The following is a 20,904-nucleotide window of genomic DNA, read 5'->3' as shown; positions in this document are numbered from 1 at the left end:
TGACTTGCCCCTTCAGGTGGAGTCCCATAAATTGGCTCCCCGATACATTGGACCTTTTGAAGTTGACAAGATCATTAATCCCACTGCTATCAAGTTAAAGTTGCCTTCATCTCTGAGAGTCCACCCCACGTTCCATGTTTCGCTGCTTAAGCCTGTGTCTTCCAGCCCCTTTGCTCCTGAAGGCTGTGCCATCAGTGTGTGAATGAGTATTAGTTTACGTTAAGGTTGGCACCTTACATGGTAACCTCTACCATCAGTGTATAAATGTGTGTGTGAAAGAGTGAATGTTGACATGTAGTGTAAAGCCCTTTGCGTGGTCGGAAGACCATAAAGGTGGTAGATAAATAAGTCCATTTACCAGTCCCAATTTTCAAGTTAAAAATCCAATACAAAGCTTATAATAAACAATCTTGCAAACATAATGCAATTAGTGGCTCTTCTAGCCACTCTACTGAGTACGAAGTTTGGCATGATGTTTTGGTGCCCATATTAGGCGGGTGACGTGAATGTCCTTGTCTTTAGCAACAACCGGGTCCCAGCAGTACTCAGGTGAGAGCATCCTGCTTGGTTTGTTAAGCCAAAAGTACTTGTTCAGATGACTCTCATCATGCCACAGAGCCTCCACACTTTAGTTTGTCCTCCATGATACTCAGAAAGCAGTAATCTGCCAAATCCTTCACATTTTTCCACAAGCCTCCTGTCATAGGTGAACCTATGCTTTGGAAGTTTGTAATACCACGCGTGTTGCAAGACCACAGATTCCCCCTGAGCCTCTGAGCCAAATCTTCCCTTAAACTCCTGATCCACATCTAAGCAGAAGATGTAATTGCAGTGGTGCCGAATCTCTGATTCTATGGCATCTGATATCATTTTCATCCGCATCATGGAGATGTCTTGCCACCTGGAGTACTTTTCCACCGGAATAACCTTCAGGCTTCGATTAGGAGCGAGCTCGATGTTTGGTACCTCCTCTGGCAGATCCGGGAACACGTAATAGGTCACATGTAGTCCCACCATAAAATGTTTTTCTGCAGAGGTCAGGAAAGTCTTGAGGTAGGCATCCAGGTACCTTAGGTAGAGACAGAGAGAAAAGTAATTGCTGTTGCTTATTACTCATTATGATGATGAGAAGAAGAAGAAGATTTTTATTTCATTATTTGAGACAACTATTATACATATGCATTCACGTCTGCTGTCCTTTTAGTCTGTTTTAACACTAGGGTCATTACTTTCAGACTGAACCCAAGCTCAGCAAAGTCTGAAAGTGTTCACCAGCATTCTTAGAAAACAATGTCGTAGTGAAAAATAGAAAAAAAGAGGGATGACGTAGTGGTGGAGCAACGTGAACACAACTGAAGGGAAAGTGAAGAAAAAGTAAAAAAAACACGCATCCCTCCTCTATTACCATCCTAGAAACAAATCTTGTGTCATGAAGTTTGGCTTTAATGTTTTCGTCTTCTCACACTGCGCCACAGTATGATATTCAGCTTTAACTGACCTAATTTTATCTCATTCAGATGGATTCAGGGTTTCTTGATTTACACCCAGGTTTGGAAAAAAACAATAAAGACGCAACGGCGGCAGTGTTTTTTTTTCTCCGACACAGCCTGCCAGGAGATTAAAAAAAGTATTTTTCTAGCAGCTGTATAGCTGACTGAGATCTGTTTGTCTTACTGACCGACTGTCTGACTGACTGAGTGAAGGTATGAGAGGCGACTGACGGTTGATAAAGAATATATGGCTGATGAAGCTGGGAAAGGAGGGAAGGGCTTTCAAAACGCCCGTAGCCAGACGGTCTAAAGTAATATTAAGGATATTATAATTTTGTATAATACTGTGTATAGCCCTCACTAATATCATTGCTGCATGGAACGCTGCATGATGCCAACCAAGAAGCACTGTTAGATTAAATACCTGACCTGAGGTCTGACAGTAGTTGCACTGGGAAGGTCCGATGACATCATTCTGCATAATAAGTAGCCATGTGCTTCCGTTTGTCTGAGATGGAAGATTCAGTGTGAACAATGGACAGATGGAGAAAGATGAATCTGCTTAAGAGTAGATTCATTTCATTCTTATCACTGTGAATGTTTGTTGAAATGATAGTTAACCTAATTTGTTAACTTGTTTAACTTAACAATAATCCGAGGGTAAATAATAGGATTCATTTAATTTGATTTGTTTAGGATATTTCCTTATTATTCATTTACTTTTTCTGAAGAGAAATCGAGCGTAGCGTTAGTTCAGGCAGGCCATGATGTCAAGCTCTGCTCATATGATGGCTATCAGCTGATAACAGCTGATCTTAAGCCAGCCCAATCAGCTGATGCATCAGCTGACGGATCAGCTGATTCCTCTCTATGCATTCATTGGTCAATTTCATACAGGGCGCCCTATTTAAGCCGCTTCAGCCGGCCTACCGTTGCTGCTTCCTCTACAAACTGCTCGCAACATGAGAACAACCAGATTTTCCACGTACAAGCTTCAACTTACCCTGCTGCTCGTCATGTCGATTTCCGTCCATGATGACTGGGCTATGGAGTCACAACAACAGCATCCGAGGCATAGGAAGCCATCGGCAAAGAGAGCCCGTTCCCTATCCGCCGGAGCTCGCATCTGATAAGTAGACATTCAAGTTCTGCTCCCAGCATTTCCTAATGGCCAGTGTCCAGGCTACTACAAGTCCTGGTTGCAAACCACATCACGGCTCCAGTCGGGTCTCCTCATGAAGAGCTTTTTGAAATGTTTTTGGAAAGCGTCCATGGCGAAACTCCACCAGCAGATCTTCTAAAATCCTGCGCTCCCAGGAAAGCCGCTGAGAAAAGGAAAGAAAGTACCCGAAACTCCGCTGCAGTCCCAGCTACGGCCGCTGAGCCGCCTTCCAAAAGAGCACGAGATCCAACGGTCCGAGCCCCGGTCCGAGCCCCGGTCCAAGCCCAGCAGTCCAAGCTCCAGCGGCCCGAGCTACAGCCCCGGCAGCCGGCTCCCTGGAGCAGGAGGACAACCCTGTCATGACAGCTCTATCCAGCATCCAGTCGTCACTCGCCAGTATGACTCCAGATCCAAGTCCTGGACTCCATGTCGGCATCTCCAGCAAGCCGGCTTCTTTCAAAACACGGAAGGGCCGTCACCTCCACGCGCGCCGCAGATCGATGACGTCATTCCATCGAGCTTTGATGACGTCACAGTCCCGCGGAGATTTCTGGGAATTGCAGTCCAAATCTCCACCAGGGTCCATTATTTCCACCTGCTGCTGCAATTTCGCACATCTGAGAAGCCAAATCCTTGCAGCCATCCTTCATAAAGGGTGCTTTGGTGCTTACACAGACCTGTTATTAGAAACTGTTTTCCTCACAGCATTTTCAGGTTTCTTAAAGGTGGCGAGTTCACTACACGCACCAAATTTTCGATCCTTCGCATGATCTCACTATAGCTGACGTAACCATTAACACTCAGTATTTCACCATATTTTAAAAAAAAAAAATACGCAAGACTGATGAAGATCATCTGTTTTAATCTCTGAGTCTAATCCCGTCTTCAATGATCCACTATCTGAGATGCCAACCTCAAGCCAGCCAATGAGAGTCATTCTTTGTCACAGAGGAGGGGAAGCCCATGTCCCAAGCTTGGTTTGCCTCACACCTTCGCCTCCTCTGCCAATCATGCGGACTGCCGCCAGAACGCTGCACTGCGCATTCTCTCCGCATAGGAGCAGAAACAACAGCAGCATTAACAGCTCTGGTCTCCACACTCGAGGCTTGGGGCCGATGGTCATCAACCGCTTATGAGCGTTATCTCCGGCCGGAGGCTCAAGACATCCTCGAAGCTCAAAAGCTATGAGTGCTCAGTAACTTGCTGGCTATATATAGTAAATGTTACGGCATATCTGCTTGACTCTCTCATTTAACTTTCTAGCCATATGCCTCAGCCTGCAACCTGTGAAGAATCAAAAGGCTTCACTGTATATGTTTTAGTCTAATTAGCTTTCCATTAAGTCGTACTGCTGGCCCCTCCTGCTGGCTCTTCCATGTAGGCGCATGGAAGGCCAGGGAGGTTTTCTTGGAGTGGTCATTTTCGGGGCTCCCTGCGCTCCCTGCTTTTAGCTTCCATGTATGCACATGGAAGGGCAAGGAGGTGTGCTCTCCTTGCCTTATGCTTTCCACGTATGCGCATGGAACCACGTATGCACGTGGAAGGGTGCAACCTGTGTAGATGCAGGCGAGCTGAAGCTTCATGAAGCATCAAAGCTTTCCAGCATATTGGTTCGGAAAAGGGTTAATATCTGGATGCATCATGTGCATGAAACCACCTGGTGGTCAAAGATTGTAAAACAGGCAGATATGATCTTAACCATGTGATCTGTGGTATACTATATTTTGCGCCAGTAAAGGCTGTTCAGAATGACTATATATTACAAGGTAATCCATTTATATCCATATAATATAATGTCCATTTTCTAGTAGGTATATTTTGAGTTTATAACATACATGTATATTAAACTGTAATTGTTTTATGCATCTTATGTGTGTAAACCAATTCTTGGTCAATAATTGTATTGTAGTGTAGTATAATATAATAATGGCAGGAGGGGTAATATTAGTGTTCTGTGTCACTTCTGGAAAGTGGCATTGGTTTAACCAGTGTACGGGTTTTCACTGGGTGCTCAGCTAGCTCCTCCTGTGGCTCTTCCATGTAAGCGCATGGAAGGCCAGGGAGGATTGCCTGGTATGGTTGTTTGGGGGTCTTTGCTGCTGCTCTCCCTGCCTTTGGCTTTCCATGTCTGCACATGGAAGGGCAGGGAGGAGTGCTCTCCTTGCCTCATGCTACCACGTAGGCTCGTGGATCCACGCATGCGCGTGGATGAGCAGGGAGGTCCCAGAGCAGAGCCATACCGCCAAATATAATGTATATATTACTGCAAATGGGATAAGTGTTTTTGACTAAAGTGGTCCTGACTGAAATGTGTTTTATCTGTTTTTGCAAATTAACTCTTCATTTATACACTTATTTCGGTCTGCAATTAATGACAGAAATGTAAACACAAGCAAATGTGTCAAACAGAGTTCACAGTTGGCGGGGAGCTATCGTTTGTGAGTGAACACAGAACAGTTAACGCTGTCAGCGGATCCAGCTGTGACGCCGTCATCAGAAACGGACGTCGCTTCACGTGACGCTTCAGAGGAAACGACCGTTTCATGTCTCTTAAATCGTATTTCCTCGCTTCCTCTCTCCTCGCATGGTTTCCTTGCGTCTCTCCATGCTTCCCTGGTGGGAGGGACTAAGACGCAAGGAAAAGACGCAAGTGAGGGAAACGGGGATGCAATTAAGAGCTTTGGGATGCAGCTAAACTTAGAAAGGGTTCTGCCCCTTCGGGGCTTGAACCCTAATTAAGGCTATTGTTAGTACTCACAGCTGTCAAGCTATAGCAGCTTGTGGAAGACTCCAGTGATGTGCAAAGAGTGCACGGGCAGAGTGCAAGCAGGCAGGCAGCCCGTCCAATCATAACATTTGGGCCGAATGAAATGATTGGACGGGCTTATTACAGTCCTGCAACAGCCACAGATTCCGCATTATTTTCTTTCTTTTTGTTTTTCTAAGTATTTGATTTATTGATTGATGTCGGGATGTCATGAGAATTTCAACAAATATAACAAAAAATGTTTTTGAAGAGATTACAACCCTACCTTTTAAAGTCCCATATTGTAAAAAGTGAGATTGTAATATCTTTTAATTATAAAGCAAGTTTAAGTGCTATATAAATACTGTAGGTAAGTATTGAAACGCTCAATCCACGGAGAAATACTCATAGTCCGTATTCAGAAACTGTGCCTTTGAAACGAGCTGTCAAAATTCATGTACTTTTTACAATATTTAGACTATTTCACATTCTAAATGTGTCCCAGTTTATTTCCGGTTGCAGTGCATGTGAATGACAGTTGATGTTGAGAGGAAGTAAACATAGACCCAAGCTCTTGCCCAGCAACGTATTTTGGTGGCAATTACGTTAAAAATTCGCGAAAACTGAGCATTTCAGAGAATACAGGCATATTCAGGGAGACGGTATGAGGAAATTAATGTATTTTTTAAACATTACAGCATGTCAACACTTTCTAGTAGAAATATATAAAATAAGTATAAACATGAAAGTTGTCAAGTCAATTTTATTTATATAATGTAGCGGTACACTTTTCATATAAAGCAGGTCTAGATTATGGCGACGGCGGCAAGGAAAAACTCCCCTTTAACGGGAAGAACCTCGAGCAGAACAAAGCTCTGGGTGGTTATCCTGTGAAATATCTCAATATCTACTGGATGGATTGGCACACAATTTTGTACAGATGTTCATGGTTTCCAGAGGAGAAGATGAAATGGAATGTATCAAATTCAAATCATCTATCCCTAACCACTGGCCCAGTTTCCAACTTGGACTTACTCCTACCATTTACATTAGTCTGCATTTACTTGACAACTGCAATTTCTCTCTTTCACAGTGTGTTTTAAGTTAATACAAGTTAATTATAACCTTTTTGTTCACCTGAAACCATATTTTTCAGCGATCGGAGGTACTAAACTCCACCTTCTCGCGTCACTTCTGGTTTAAAAAAAAACAACACAATGGCGACGGCCAAATACCATGATGGTGACGGCCAAAATGCCGAACTCAAGGCTTTCAAAATGCAGTCTACAAAACAATGGGTAACGTTGTCATGACTACGTCCACTTCCTACAGTCTATGGTACTTATTTTAATGCCCAACCATGACATTTTTCCTAAAGTGGTTTTGTTGACACGCGAAAATATGTCAAACAAACAGTTTGCAGAAGAAAGTCCAACTTCTGACTATATAGTAGACCTGCCTACTCCTGTTCTTTGTAAATGGAGTCAGGAGAGGTTTTGACCTCAGGGCTTCTTTTTGTCCAGTCTGCCTGGTTTTAGGATCATATAGCCCATAATTCCTCCTCATATCCATTCCCGTCTTTTATGTTGTTGTCCTACATGTCATAGAATATGTTGGCTGAAGGACGCCAGTATTATCCCACTGTCACATCATAGCTAAGATCGATGACACACACAGAATAAACGAGCTGAACAAAACAAAGAAGTTGTTTGGTGTGTCCACAAAATCAGGGCTGTGCCCAAGATCGTTTCCTCTTTCACATATTCACTACTCCCAACACTCCCATAAGTCATAATCACTGTGGGCTACATTGTGAGATTGTTAGCAAAAGCAATGTACACGGCCTGGACACAATTTCATTCCGTTGTGAGAATTTTGACAGCATATAGGGTACTATATAGTAAATAGTGAGTGATTTTGGACACTGCTAAAGACTAGGATCATTTTCAATCAAAACAAGAGAAGGCTAATATCAATTAATACATCTTATTTTATCATGATTTATTCAAATAAATATGAAATGCACACACATATTCAGACAGACAGTATGAGGAAAGTAATGCATTTTTAAAACATTACAGCATGTAAACACTTTCTAGTAGAAACATGAAAGTTGTCAAGTAAATTTTATTTATATAGTGTAGCGGCAAATCACAACAGAAGTTATCTCTTGACACTTTTTATATAAAGCAGGTCTAGATTACGGCGACAAGGAAAAACTCCCCTTTAACGGGTAGAACCTCGAGCAGAACAAAGCTCTGGGTGGTTATCCTGTGAAATATCTCAATATCTACTGGATGGATTGGCACACAATTAGTAAAGATATTCATGGATCCCAGAGGAGAAGATGATAATAATTTCTCTCGTTGCTCTGCCAGAGAGATGAACTTCCCTTCCAGCCAGACTAGTGCTTGTAAATGCTCTCTGCAAACATGGACTTTACCCTCCTAGATGAGAGAGAAGGTCCATTTCGTTCCACCCTCCTCAGGAAACATCATTAAACTCCCGGCCCCAACTGATCATCCACATACCTCCCCCTCTTTATCGTATCACTAGCAAGGCTGCTGTTTGTTCTCACACTTGAGAATTTGTATTCTTTCAAGGACATCCAACCCCAGTGTTTTAATCTCAGCCTGGATGCCATCCATGCTGCTGCTTAATGTTTAAGCTCCAGCAAAGAATACACCTTTTGTAAGTGGCATGAAGAGGAAATAACTTTTATTATAATCACGTTTTATTGTGCTTACTGAGATCAGGTTCAACTCCGTCAACCATACCGGAAACATCACACAGTAATTCAATTATTTGAAGACAGTACAGCCCATTTGCCAAACATTACCTTTCCAAAATTGTTGGGATTAATAATTCAACATATCCACACATGGCGACTAATTAGGCAACTAATGCCGGGTGCACTCTACACGAGAATCAAGCAGATGTTGGGCCTGATTACCCTCTCCTGGCAATGTCCAGCAAAGCCCAGATTTTTTGATGGTTCTAAAGATTATCTTTCCAGATATTCCTGTGGTGTGAGGTATGTTAAGAATGTTTTACAATATTTACGATTGTATCTCCTGTTACGTGTGGGGAACCCCGAGGACAGCCGATGACGCAGTCATGTGGGAAAGTACGATAGCCGATTAAGAACCGAGCTGACTGAAGTGGAAGGACAACAACCGCGGTTACGGCGGCCGTGGCTACGGCGGCCGCGGCTAATGCATGAGCTAATGCATAACGCGAAGCACAAAGTAGTAGTAAGATGGACCTCAGAAATGGAGCACCAACTTGTTGATTTGTGGAAAGAATGCGAGCAACATCCTTCGTGAATTTTCAGTACAAAGTAGGGCAAAAACAAACATCGCTAATTTGTCCAGCTGTTCCAAGCTGCAATCTCCTGGAGTGATGTTGCATTTATGTCCATTTCAAATGACCCGCTCATTTATTTAAACTTACTGAGTGAAAAATAAATACTGTATGTATTCTGAGTTTGGCCAACACGTTCTCATCCCAACTCGTCACATACTAATGCTTTGTCAGAACCACCGGCATCACTTTTCGGTTGTAGTAAAAAAAAGCAAAAACACTGGCATGGTTTAGTCAACAACTTAGTTAGGTTTAGGAAAAACCAACATGGTTGGGCTTTAAATATAAAATATTAAAGTATAACTTGACATTGTGAACATGGGACTCCAGCAGTCTCCTGGATGAAAGCCAGTTTCTTTGGACCCCTCCACCTCCCCTCCCGCCGCCCTGTGTATCTCTTTCGCTCTTTATAATACGTCACCACAGCACTTTCCCTGTGCACTTACTGTTGCTACTGATGGGTTTACATTGTAGTTAATGGAAAGCACAGTATATTTCCTACCGCCGCTAAAGTATTGAACGCAGACGGCCGGGACAAAGTGTGAAAATGTCTGCAGCAAACAACACCAAAACTGCTGTGCCAGCCAAGGCAGGGAGCCTTCTGTGGGAAGGTAGGGAGCTTTAATATCACCACACCGAGCCCAGGTGTGGCTCATTAACCTGACGACACTCCGACCTGCAAAACAAAGACAAACCTGCAAAGGACCTCGGAACACCTAGTGGAGCGGAGGGGTCGTCACAAACGGCATTTGCAACACAGACCAAAGTTGTTTTTGCACCTAGGGTGTTGTTGTTCACAACGTTTAGTTTCAATTTCACTTTACAAACATAGTATTTTCAACCCAAACCACAATATTTTTTTCCTAAACCTAAATAAAATTTAAATTGGTAACACTGTTACATTTGAGGAAAAAAAAAACTATATTGTCAGTGTTAACTCCTGGGAAAGCCTAAGAAACAGCATTTAGCCCACCATGCGGAACGTAAAGTCTGCACTGAAACCAGACTAAAGTATTAACTTGTTTGCAGTCTTGACTACATTACTGTTTCAACAAAACAATGTTAAAACATTGAAAGAATTGAGAAATAAATGATAGTTGAAGTAAGGTAATATTGTGATATATATCAGTTTCTTTGCAGCTGTGTTGGCAAGGTCTACCCTTAGAAGCCAGACAACAATCACTGCAAAACATCTCCATCATAACATGACTTATTATTGAGTCCTAAAAACCATTCATCATAACCAGTGGGCATCTCTGGGGTCTGAAAAGTGTAGCCAATGCTGAAGTGCCTTAAACTGGCATTCTTTCTAATATCCAACAGGGGGCGACTCCTCTGGTTGCAAAAAGAAGTCTGATTGTATAGAAGTCTTTGAGAAAATGAGCCTACTTCTCACTTGATTTATTACCTCAGTAAACATTGTAATTGACAGGTCGCTACCACTGCGTTGTCCGGTCTGGGAGTTGTCTGTGTTTTCGTCGTAGAACATTAACCTTTTCCCAGTGTGTTTTCAGCTCATGGAAGTTAATTGTAACATTTTGTCCGCCTAAAAAATGTCTTAATCAGCGCTCAGTTGAACTGAGCTCCACCCTCTTGTGTCACTTGTGGTTTCAAAGAAACAAGATGGCGACGCCAAAAAAAAGAAGATGGTGACAGCCAAAATGATGAACTTGAGGCTTCAAAACTGGAGTCCATAAACCAATGGGGGACGTCAAGGTGACTAAGTCCACTTCTTTTATACAGTCTATGATCATAACCCAGTTTCTGAAGGTCACTGAACACTGTTCCAAATTTTTACTAGTTCTTTATACCATTAATGACTTAGTAAGTACAGTATAAACCAAAGTTGAAGTTTGTAGATGAACATCCTGATGTACTATGTGCTTCATCGTGGACTGAAAAGCGTTGGTCCCACAATATAGTTGTTCTTTATAATACAAGTGTTGATTTAGTTTTGACCTCTTCAGTATCTGATAGAACAAGACAGTACATGCAGATTGCTGCTCTAGAATCAAAGAAAAATAATGCTTGATTGTAGAAAACTGAAACTATGCACTATGATATGCAAATATTAGAGTTTAATGTGAAGTGTTGCCATAGAGTTAGCCAGCTGAACAATGGGAAACCAGTGAGAAACAATAAACCATCGACTTAGCAGTCTTGAAGGATCATACAGTATAGCATGACATGAGACAGAAACTTACATGTCAAATGTAAAAACACTTAAATCAGAGGTTAAAGGAAAACTACACACTCAAATTATGCTATAACCCTTCCTCCCTGCATATATAAAAAAGTCTGGCAGAGCTTTGACAGTAACTTGAAGCACATTTATAACCTTTTGCGAGGGTGTGGATACAGGTGTTACAATTATAATATTCTGTTTACTGTGATAATGATATTTAACATGAGCAACATCTTTTATTTCAATTGAACTGCTGTTAGCTTTTGACTCTGCCGTTGTTGCATGAAACCTTTTAACTTTTCTCCCTGGCAACTGGATCTGAGTTTACCTAAACTCGTTCTCTGAATTCATTCCTGATCTCGGACAACTACTAAGTAGTTCCAGTGAAACTTTCAGCTCACTGCGGGCTGTGTGGCTGGTCTAACCTGTTAACACGGACGCCGGAATAAAAAACGACCGTCACGCCACGCGCTGCTCATTATTTTGAGCAAATATGTACATCTTTGTATTGCCTATAATGGTCTAATGATGCCAATTGTAGTTTTGCACTTGTGCTTCATCTTAAATTTAAATCATTCATCATTATGATGATTATTATGACGATGATCATAATTGTGGTGCACCCTCCGACACTTGGTGCCCTATGCGCAGCGCGTGGTGGGAGCGGCAGCCCTGACTGTTACACTTCGAAACCAATACAAAGTTTAAAGTAAACAATCTTGCAAATCTTGCATCTTGCAAACATAATTCAATTAGTGGCTCTTCTAGCTCCTGCAGGGTGTGCCATCGGTGTGTGAATGAGTATTAGTTTACATCCTGATGGGCAGGTTGGCACCTTACATGGCAGCCTCTGCCATCAGTGTATGAATGTGTGTGTGAAAGGGTGAATGTTGACATGTAGTGTAAAGCGCTTTGAGTGGTCGGAAGACCAGAAAGGCCCTATATATATATACAAGTCCATTTACCAGTCCCCAATTTTTCTCCAAGTTAAGAATCCAAAACAAAGCTTATAGTAAATAATTTTACACATTTCTCAGAAGATTATTGCAATGAGTGGCTCTTCTAGCCACTCTACCGAGTACGAAGTTTGGCATAATGTTTTGGTGCCCATATTAGGCGGGTGACGTGTATGTCCTTTATTTCCAAAATAACTGGGTCCCAGCAGTACTCAGGCGAGAGCAACCTGCTTGGTTTGTTAAGCCAAAAGTACTTGTTGAGATGACTCTCATCATGCCACAGAGCCTCCACACTGTTTAGTTTGTCCTCCATGATACTCAGAAAGCAGTAATCTGCCAAATCCTTCACATTTTTCCACAAGCCTCCAAAGATAGCAGCATGGTAGTAGTAATCTCCAGTTTCCATGTAGGCTTTGGATTTGGGGTTTCTGTCATAGGTGAACCTATGCTTTGGAAGTTTGTAATACCACGCGTGTTGCAAAGCCACAGATTCCCCCAGAGCCTCTGAGCCAAATCTTCCCTTAAACTCCTGATCCACATCTAAGCAGAAGATGTAATTGCAGTGGTGCCGAATCTCTGATTCTATGGCATCTGATATCGTTTTCATCCGCATCATGGAGATGTCCTGCCACCTGGAGTACTTTTCCACCGGAATAACCTTCAGGCTTCGATTAGGAGCGAGCTCGATGTTTGGTACCTCCTCTGGCAGATCCGTGAACACGTAATAGGTCACATGTAGTCCCACCATAAAATGTTTTTCTGCAGAGGTCAGGAAAGTCTTGAGGTAGGCATCCAGGTACCTTAGGTAGAGACAGAGAGAAAAGTAATTGCTGTTGCTTATTACTCATTATGATGATGAGAAGAAGAAGAAGATTTTTATTTCATTATTTGAGACAACTATTATACATATGCATTCACGTGAAAAATAGAAAAAAAGAGGGATGACGTAGTGGTGGAGCAACGTGAACACAACTGAAGGGAAAGTGAAGAAAAAGTCAAAACAAAACACGCATCCCTCCTCTACTACCATCCTAGAAACAAATCTTGTGTGTCATTAAGTTTGGCTTTAATGTTTTCGTCTTCTCACCGTGCGCCACAGTATGATATTCAGCTTTAACTGACCTAATTTTATCTCATTCAGATGGATTCAGGGTTTCTTGATTTACACCCAGGTTTGGAAAAAACAATACCAAATCTTTTGGCAAAGCGCTACCAGATTCAGACTGAACTGCTAGTAATAGTAATATGTCACTTGTTTTTCTCTAGAGGTAAGGAAAGTCTTGAGGTAGCCATCCAGGTACCTTAGGTAGAGAAAAAACTGTTTCAGATGGAACGGCTAGTGTGAAGGCGCTGGTGTTTTCACGATCACAGTGTTTATGGAGAAACAAACCTCCCCACAGCAAACACGGTGAGGGCAACAGATGACTGGTTTTGGATGTGCTTTTGGTCGTAAAGATTGGGGTCAAACATCCCCTCCCAGATGATAGGAGCTTTCCAAGATGCTCGTGTTTCAACTTCTTGTCTGGCCCTGAAATGGAAGATGAAAACAAAGACAAATGTTGAACGGCCATATGAGGAGGAGATTTACAGATTCCGAACTGCTGCTTCTCAACGGAGCAAACACAGACTTTTCCAGATCTTCCGCCCTGTGCTTCACCGAATCCTGGCCTGGAAGCCCATCCCGGGTAGTACACTACATCTGCTGGGCGTCCCACCCCGCAGAGCAGACCACCTTACGGATTGCCTTCTTTACTGTAGTTGTGTTTAGTCCAAAAAATGCACCATAGGACCGAAAGCCCATTAATCCGACAACCCACCTGTTGTTCCGAAATCCTGTTCTTCTGAAAATACACGCTCTCCCTGCATGGCAGTCTTACCGCATGGGCTTACCGGGGCTCAAGCCTCCGGGTCCAGCGATGTAAAATGGCCCACGAGGCTGGGATGCTCCGCGCATAAAGACGCAACGGCGGCAGTGTTTTTTTTTCTCCGACACAGCCTGCCAGGAGATTAAAAAAAGTATTTTTCTAGCAGCTGAATAGCTGACTGAGATCTGTTTGTCTTACTGACCGACTGTCTGACTGACTGAGTGAAGGTATGAGAGGCGACTGACGGTTGATAAAGAATATATGGCTGTTGAAGCTGGGAAAGGGCTTTCAAAACGCCCGTAGTCAGACAGCTTAAAGTAATATTAAGGATATTATAATTTTGTTTAATACTGTGTATAGCCCTCACTAATATCACTGCTGCATGGAAAGCTGCATGATGCCAACCAAGAAGCACTGTTAGATTAAATACCTGACCTGAGATCTGACAGTAGTTGCACTGGGAAGGTCCGATGACATCATTCTGCATAATAAGTAGCCATGTGCTTCTGTTTGTCTGAGATGGAAGATTCAGTGTGAACAATGGACAGATGGAGAAAGATAAATCTGCTTTAGAGTAGATTAATTTCATTCTTATCACTGTGAATGTTTGTTGAAATGATAATTAACCTAATTTGTTAACTTGTTTAACTTAACAATAATCCGAGGACAAATAATGGGATTCATTTAATTTTATTTGTTTAGGATATTATATATATTTACTTTTTCTGAAGAGAAACAGAAATGAGGAAAGCAAGCAAACAAGTATGTATGGTTCATTTCCTATTAAAACCCCTCTAAAGTAAAGCCGTCTGGGTATTTGTATTTGTATTTGACAACTCAGAGCAACCTAACAACCGAATCATGTACATCTGGTTACTCTTAGATCTGTGTCTCCTCTCAAACATACTCATAGTTCAACCCGATCTCACAGGAAGGTGTATAAATAGCACAACATTACAAGGACATTCAGCGTGTCAAAACTACGGTAACGTCCAGGGTGAAAAGCCCCCACCAGTCACTGTGACCCAAATGATCAATGTCCTCTACTAAAAATGCCAGACCGTATAGACGTACAAGGTGTAGAAGAACCACCTTCACCTTAATGAAACTGCTTCCACATATTGATCTAATTAATGCCAAAGAAGCCAACTTTAATATCACTTGTGGACTAAATGACAGTGCGGCGACCCCTGCTGTCGCCTGTATAGTAAGGTTCTTCTAGCCTGTCATTAGGGCCTTCTGGGAGCACCTGGACCCGTTGCTCCCAGACTATAAATCCAAGGCTCATGACTCATTCGCTCTCTCACCATCCTCACCCAGAGATACATACAGAGAGCCATCCATAACCCTGCCATGACACAGTTAATCCACAAAAGACATTGGGCCACCAGAACACCCCTCTGCATAATACTCCAAAACAAACCACCATAACTGTCAACCCCCCCACCACCACCACCAATATTAACCCATGATCACATTTAACTCCAGTTATAGTCCACACACCACATACAACCACATCATCCTTTTTTTAAGCCATCATTCTCTTTTAAAACATCATCTTTTTATCTGTGGCCCTATTAAACACCATCCTTTTAGCATCATTATTTTACTTCTATCTATCTACCTATTTATATTTATTTTACTTTGTTTTATCTTATCTTATTCTTTTTAATCTTGCCCTAATTTGATTTGCACCCTGACTGACAGCCAGCCACCCCAACCCTCTCAAGCGCACACACACAGTCACATGATATCATCCTACCCAGTTGTGTTGGCATTTTTAAAGTTTTCTTTCTTTGTTTGTTTATTTATTTTTATTTTTTATTTTTTTATTTTTTTATTTTTTAAATTTTTTTTAAATTTTTTTTCTTTAATTTATTTTTCTCTCCATTTTGTTTTATCCATACTTCATTTTATTTTATTTTGTTATGCGGAAAGGGAAGAAAGAAAAAAGAAAAAATAAATCCTCAACTCTGCCGGGCCATGATGCCTCAGCACCAACTGGGCTCCTCCTCCATCTCCTCTCTCCTCCCTCCAATGATTTCCTCTATGGATAGAAAAGGGCTATCTAACCAAGCTCACAAATTTACGAGTACGAGTACGAGATTCTCTCTCTTTTCCCCAACAGACACCATCGCTGGGCATGTGGCAGCCTTAGGTTTTCCTTAATTCATCTTTTGCCTGTTTTATACATCTTACAACATGCACAAGCCATTTACACTCTTCATGCACTCTTCTTTTTTTATTATATACTTTTTTATATTATGTACTTTCAGGCATCATGTGTAAATGACACTCTTCAGTGATGATTACTTGCATGCAAAGAATGTTCCTCCTTTTTTTTCTTAATCAAATATTTTTTTGCATACTGTGGTTTCTATGCTGTAAGCTTCTTGTCCCAGTTTCATGATTCCCACCTGTATGCATACACAGTCAAAGTTGATCCTCAATGGAGTGTAATTAAACCAGGACAAGAAGTAAACTTTCAGTCCCTCAATGTGTACTGTACAGTGTTTATGATAAGTTATATGTTACCCTTAGAAATATTTGACATTTTTAAAGGAGTTGTGGCTGAAAAACATTGAAAGAAAAAAGGGGGAAAAGCTATTGTTCAATGAAATGTGTTATGCTGGACTGTATTGTGTTGCATTGATAGTTTACATTATTCAGAAAATAATTTACTGATTTTTGAAATTCTGTATTGATATAAAATATGTTTGTGATGTTTTTATATCAGTTTTAACATAAATTGTATGACTTTTATGATTTAAATATTGGTAGTGTAAAAAAAACATCATTGATTAATGATTCAGATTAATAACTGTGGGAAAACATGATTTTTGACTCTTTCTCATGTTGTACTGAGTACATATTTGCCATCATAATGTACAAAGTGCTTGTCACTGGGGCAGTACCCTCTTAAAGGCCAAATTTGTACCATTTCCAAGGGTACATTTAAGTCCTAGAGAATTAAGGTCCATTTTTGTCCCCAAGTGTACTAGTTGGCCCCATAAGGTACAAACGGTAAGGGTACTAAAATGCACCCTTGTTAAGGGGTACAATGGGTGTACCTTTATGGGTACTGCTCCAGTGAAGAGCTGTTGGACCCCTTAAGGTACAAACGTAGCACGTTATTTCTGATAGTGTTGGAGAAAAACCCCCCGTCATATTTGGAATTAAAATAAGTACGGAAACTAAGTAAAATACGTACGGAAATAACGTTACATAAGTACTGAAAACACGTCACGAAAGTCATCAAAAAACATGTGACAAACGTCACAAATGTAACTTACAAAAGAAAACACCGGTCTCCTGATTGAAAGTCCTGTGTTTGTTGGACCCATCCACCTTCCTTGCACCAAGTGGGCTTTCTCGCTTATTATTCTACGTCACTAGCTCTAAGCATAGCCTTTTTATGCAGATGTAGATTTACATTGTATTCAGTACAGACTACATGACGTCCAAAAGCAAGAAAGGTGTTCTTATTGCACCCTAAATGCCTTGCACATTGTGATGGTCACAGCCACACAGGGTAATATCATTTCGGTTAACATTCTCTTATCTCATTAGTTAACTACCTACACAGGTTCATGACATCACCATGTTAGAGGAAAAAAGGCAGGAATTCAAGCAAGAAGTTTCAGGCAGTTCAGGAGCAGTGTTTCTGTGGGGGAGAGTAACTCCCTTTGGCGTGGACTTTGGGCTTTGTAACTTTGCAGACATTTTACGTGTGCAAAAAAATATATATATTACGCACTAAAGGAAAGGGGGAAAGCACAAAGGCGCAATAGGTCTTCTTTAAATTGTGTTTATTATACAGTTATTATTCACCATGAAATCTCTCTGTAAAAGCGATGGGCAACGTGTTGTTTTTTAAATATGCCATTTAGCTAAATTTACTTGATTTCTGAGCCCATATAGTCAAAAGTAGAGTGACAATTCTCTTACCCAAAGTCAAGTGTGTCGTCCAAATTGATGCTCTGTCTCAATTGTCCTTCACTGGCCACCGGCAGGTTGTCTGGAGAGACGAGGGATGCTAAATTTCTAATGAAAAATGAGACTGGAATAAAATCATTTTGAAATGACTCTCGCAAATAAATCAAATCGGCTCATATGTGCTCTTATTGGTCTTCAAGAGCAATAACGATGACTTCGTGACTCACCTTAAATATAAGGAAGTGGAGCTGACAATGAGCAACACAAAACAGCAGACGATTCTACCGCTCCTTTCCTTGAGCACACTGAAATGATGCAAAAACAAACAAGCAAAAAAGAGAACACATCAGTTCAACCTATACAATATATGGTTAAAAAAACAACATAAAATATTTGATGTTATAATGAGCATGTCAAGATATGCAATAAGGACCAAAATAAATTATTATTACTACTACCACTACTTGATATGGCCAAGCTGTATGGGGGAGAAAAACTGAAGTGGCCGTTGGCTGAAGAATAACAACAGCAATTCTGATCTTTAATTTAGTTAAATTCACTAACACATTTACCTTAAAACTCTTATTCTAATATACATACCTTCTATGTTTTGTGGGAGGGCTATTTTACAGATTTTATTATCTCCTCATCCAATTCACCAATTAAAAAAAAAGAAAAAAAAAAACAGGAATGAAAAGTATCCAAGCCGCTGGGAGTGTGGTTTCTACTGTAAACACTCCCATTCATTCAATTGCAGGGTGTCACCACAAGATGGTGGTTCCTTCACAAACACATACTGTATATACCACTGAAGTACAATGAATGTTTCTTTGTTAAGGCCATGTTTTGCACTGTTTGTTTCTCAGACTTACAGGAATGGCTTAAACTTCAATGTTTGCCGCCCCTCAGTTGTCAATCGTTATCATTTACCTATTTTTTAACCATTTAATTTTCAGTGGTGGAATTTAACTAAGTAGGCCTGCATTCAATCAGGTACCTTACTGAAGTACAACTTTGATGTACTTGTACTTTACTTAGTATTTCCGTTTTATGCTTCTTTATACTTCAACTGCATCTCAGAGGCCCAGTTTTTGCGGTGTGTCCCGCACCGTCCGCTCTAGTCTGCCCGTGTTGGAGGTTTTTTTGGCCGATTCGGCTTTCGGCGCCCGTCGGTGAAAGAAATCACTCTGATTGGCTGTTCGGCTTAAACGAATCAGTGCACGAGAAGAGAAACGAAAGTGAGGAAAGCAAGCCAACGAATCAAGTCAAGAGGAAAAACACATTTTTCATCTTCATCTCATCTGATCACTCCAATACACGGATATTTTCACAACGACATGGCCATCTGGAATGAAGCCAAGTGGTGAGTGAGAGTGGTGTGAAAATGGTCGGCAAACGTCGCTTTGTTTCGTGTACGTATCATAACAACGGCTTGTATATCCGCTGTCCTCGGTCTTCCAGTTTCCTTTTTTTGAATGACGAATACAGACTAACGCCGCCTGCTGGTGTGGAGAGTTATTTCATGTCAGGAAGGCGCAGAACATACGTGTTAACTGGTCGTCAGCTGTAGTCTTTGCAATGTGTTCGGGTGCAACTTGTGGGCCAAAACAATGGCGATATGAGGCAACGAAACAGGCGGCCTTCGTCGCCTCTAGTTCTCTGATGTCGGGTTGGCGTGTCCCCAGCTTAACAGATCTGGGATCCCCGTTACACAGATGATACTCCTAAATCATAACGCATGACTTTGTATGACTCCTAAAGAAAGACTTTTTATTTCGGCTGATATTTAACTTAAAAATAGAAAAACCTGGAAGATGAGAGACCAAATACCTCATAGCACCTCATAGATACCTGAAAAACTGCCGCTTCATTTTTCCAGCAAACAAACTCTGGCAGGAGGTGAAGATGGCACCTTGAAGATAAAAAAATTCAGTCTACACTGCAGTGAAACCTGTTAAACAACAGACACACACCAGTACACCCCTGTCACATCATAGGTAAAACACCAGTATTGTCCCACTGTCACACCATAGCAAAGATTGATGACACACAATAAACTCAAGTTGTTTGTGTTGCACACAAAAACACACATTAGCAATGAAGTTTAACCCTTTTATACATTTTTAAACAACAAAATAATTGGGAAAAAAGTGACATATAACAATGAAGAGAGAAACCAAAATTGAGGTTATACTGTACATAAATTGTATCTAATTATTATTTAGATTTTCAATTAATCTGTTGATTATTTTTTTCGATCAATCAATTAGTTGTTTGGTCTATAAAATGTCAGAATATGGTGAAAAATGTCAATCAGTGTTTACCAAAGCCCAAGATGACGTCCTCAAATGTCTTGTTTTGTCCACAACTCTAAGGTATTCAGTTTACTGTCATAGAGGAGTAAAGAAACCAGAAAAATATTCACATTTAAGAAGCTGAAATCAGAGAATTTTGCATTTTTTTTTCTTTAAAAAATTACTCAAAAGAAAAAAAAAAGTTGGAGATGAATTTAATAGTTAACTAATCGATTAAGTGTTGCAGCTTTAATTCTAAACAGTCAAAGTGAGCCGCATTTTTCCCAGCAGAGACAATGCTGATGACTTACCTGTTTTCAGGTATAAATCCACAACACGTCCAGAGCATCAACAGCATCAATATCCAAATGGATTCTACTGCTGCAGAAACCTCCCTCCTCAGGTCATACATATAATATCAGGGAGGAGACAAAGGGGGAGGGACTCCTCTGAAAAAGGTTCAGGTTGCAAAGCTTGTTTTTCTTGACTTCTAGTATGTTTTGAGGGACGACACATGAGCCATGCACCATCTTTTTTTTTTAAATTAGAAAATATTCCACTGCATGATTTCAGTAAAAAGCACATCTTGATGTCTGCATCAAAAAAACTGCCATAAAACGAAATATTAGGGCTGTAAATCGATGAAAATATTTAATCATGATTAATCACAAATTAATCACACATTTATTATCTCTTCAAAAATGTACTTTAAAAAAAGATTTGTCAAGTATTTTTGTACATAGTTGTCCTCAGTCTCATTTGCTTAAATTGGTCATGGAGGCATCACTATAATACATTTTATTGTTCTTGTTAACTGTATTTTATGTAGTATTAATATCTGTGGATGTGTTGTGGTTGTGCCTTTTGAGTAAGGTGAGAGAGTATTGAAGCAGAAGTGTTGCTGGAG

The 20,904-nt window shown here is 40.9% G+C and overlaps 1 protein-coding gene and 1 pseudogene across 5 annotated transcripts; both read right to left on the bottom strand.

Moving 5' to 3' along the window:
* Positions 1-179: 179 nt before the first annotated feature.
* Positions 180-1,154, bottom strand: LOC119477871 (annotated as a pseudogene).
* Positions 1,155-10,819: 9,665 nt separating this feature from the next.
* LOC119482665 (alpha-1,3-galactosyltransferase 2-like) lies at positions 10,820-20,578 on the bottom strand. Of its 5 annotated transcripts, XM_037760448.1 has the most exons (8): positions 20,309-20,364; positions 20,028-20,090; positions 19,555-19,615; positions 17,931-18,008; positions 17,716-17,811; positions 13,293-13,430; positions 12,014-12,702; positions 10,820-11,715 (listed from the first exon to the last, which is right to left on the bottom strand). In XM_037760448.1, exons 3-7 carry the CDS (start codon positions 19,572-19,574, stop codon positions 12,018-12,020), a joined length of 1,017 nt encoding a protein of 338 aa, XP_037616376.1. In that variant the 5' UTR covers positions 19,575-19,615; positions 20,028-20,090; positions 20,309-20,364; the 3' UTR covers positions 10,820-11,715; positions 12,014-12,017. The 5 variants fall into 5 exon arrangements, with proteins under 5 accessions (XP_037616376.1, XP_037616348.1, XP_037616357.1 ...); XM_037760420.1 differs by lacking the exon at positions 20,028-20,090 and having other exon boundaries at positions 20,309-20,578; XM_037760429.1 differs by lacking the exon at positions 20,028-20,090 and having other exon boundaries at positions 19,555-19,654; positions 20,309-20,383.
* Between the last annotated feature and the right edge of the window lie 326 nt (positions 20,579-20,904).

This window comes from Sebastes umbrosus, chromosome 2, assembly GCF_015220745.1.
Source record: "Sebastes umbrosus isolate fSebUmb1 chromosome 2, fSebUmb1.pri, whole genome shotgun sequence".
Taxonomy (NCBI): Eukaryota; Metazoa; Chordata; class Actinopteri; order Perciformes; family Sebastidae; genus Sebastes; species Sebastes umbrosus.
Note: the sequence above shows the minus strand (reverse complement) of the source record. Positions and strands in the feature narration are given on the sequence as shown.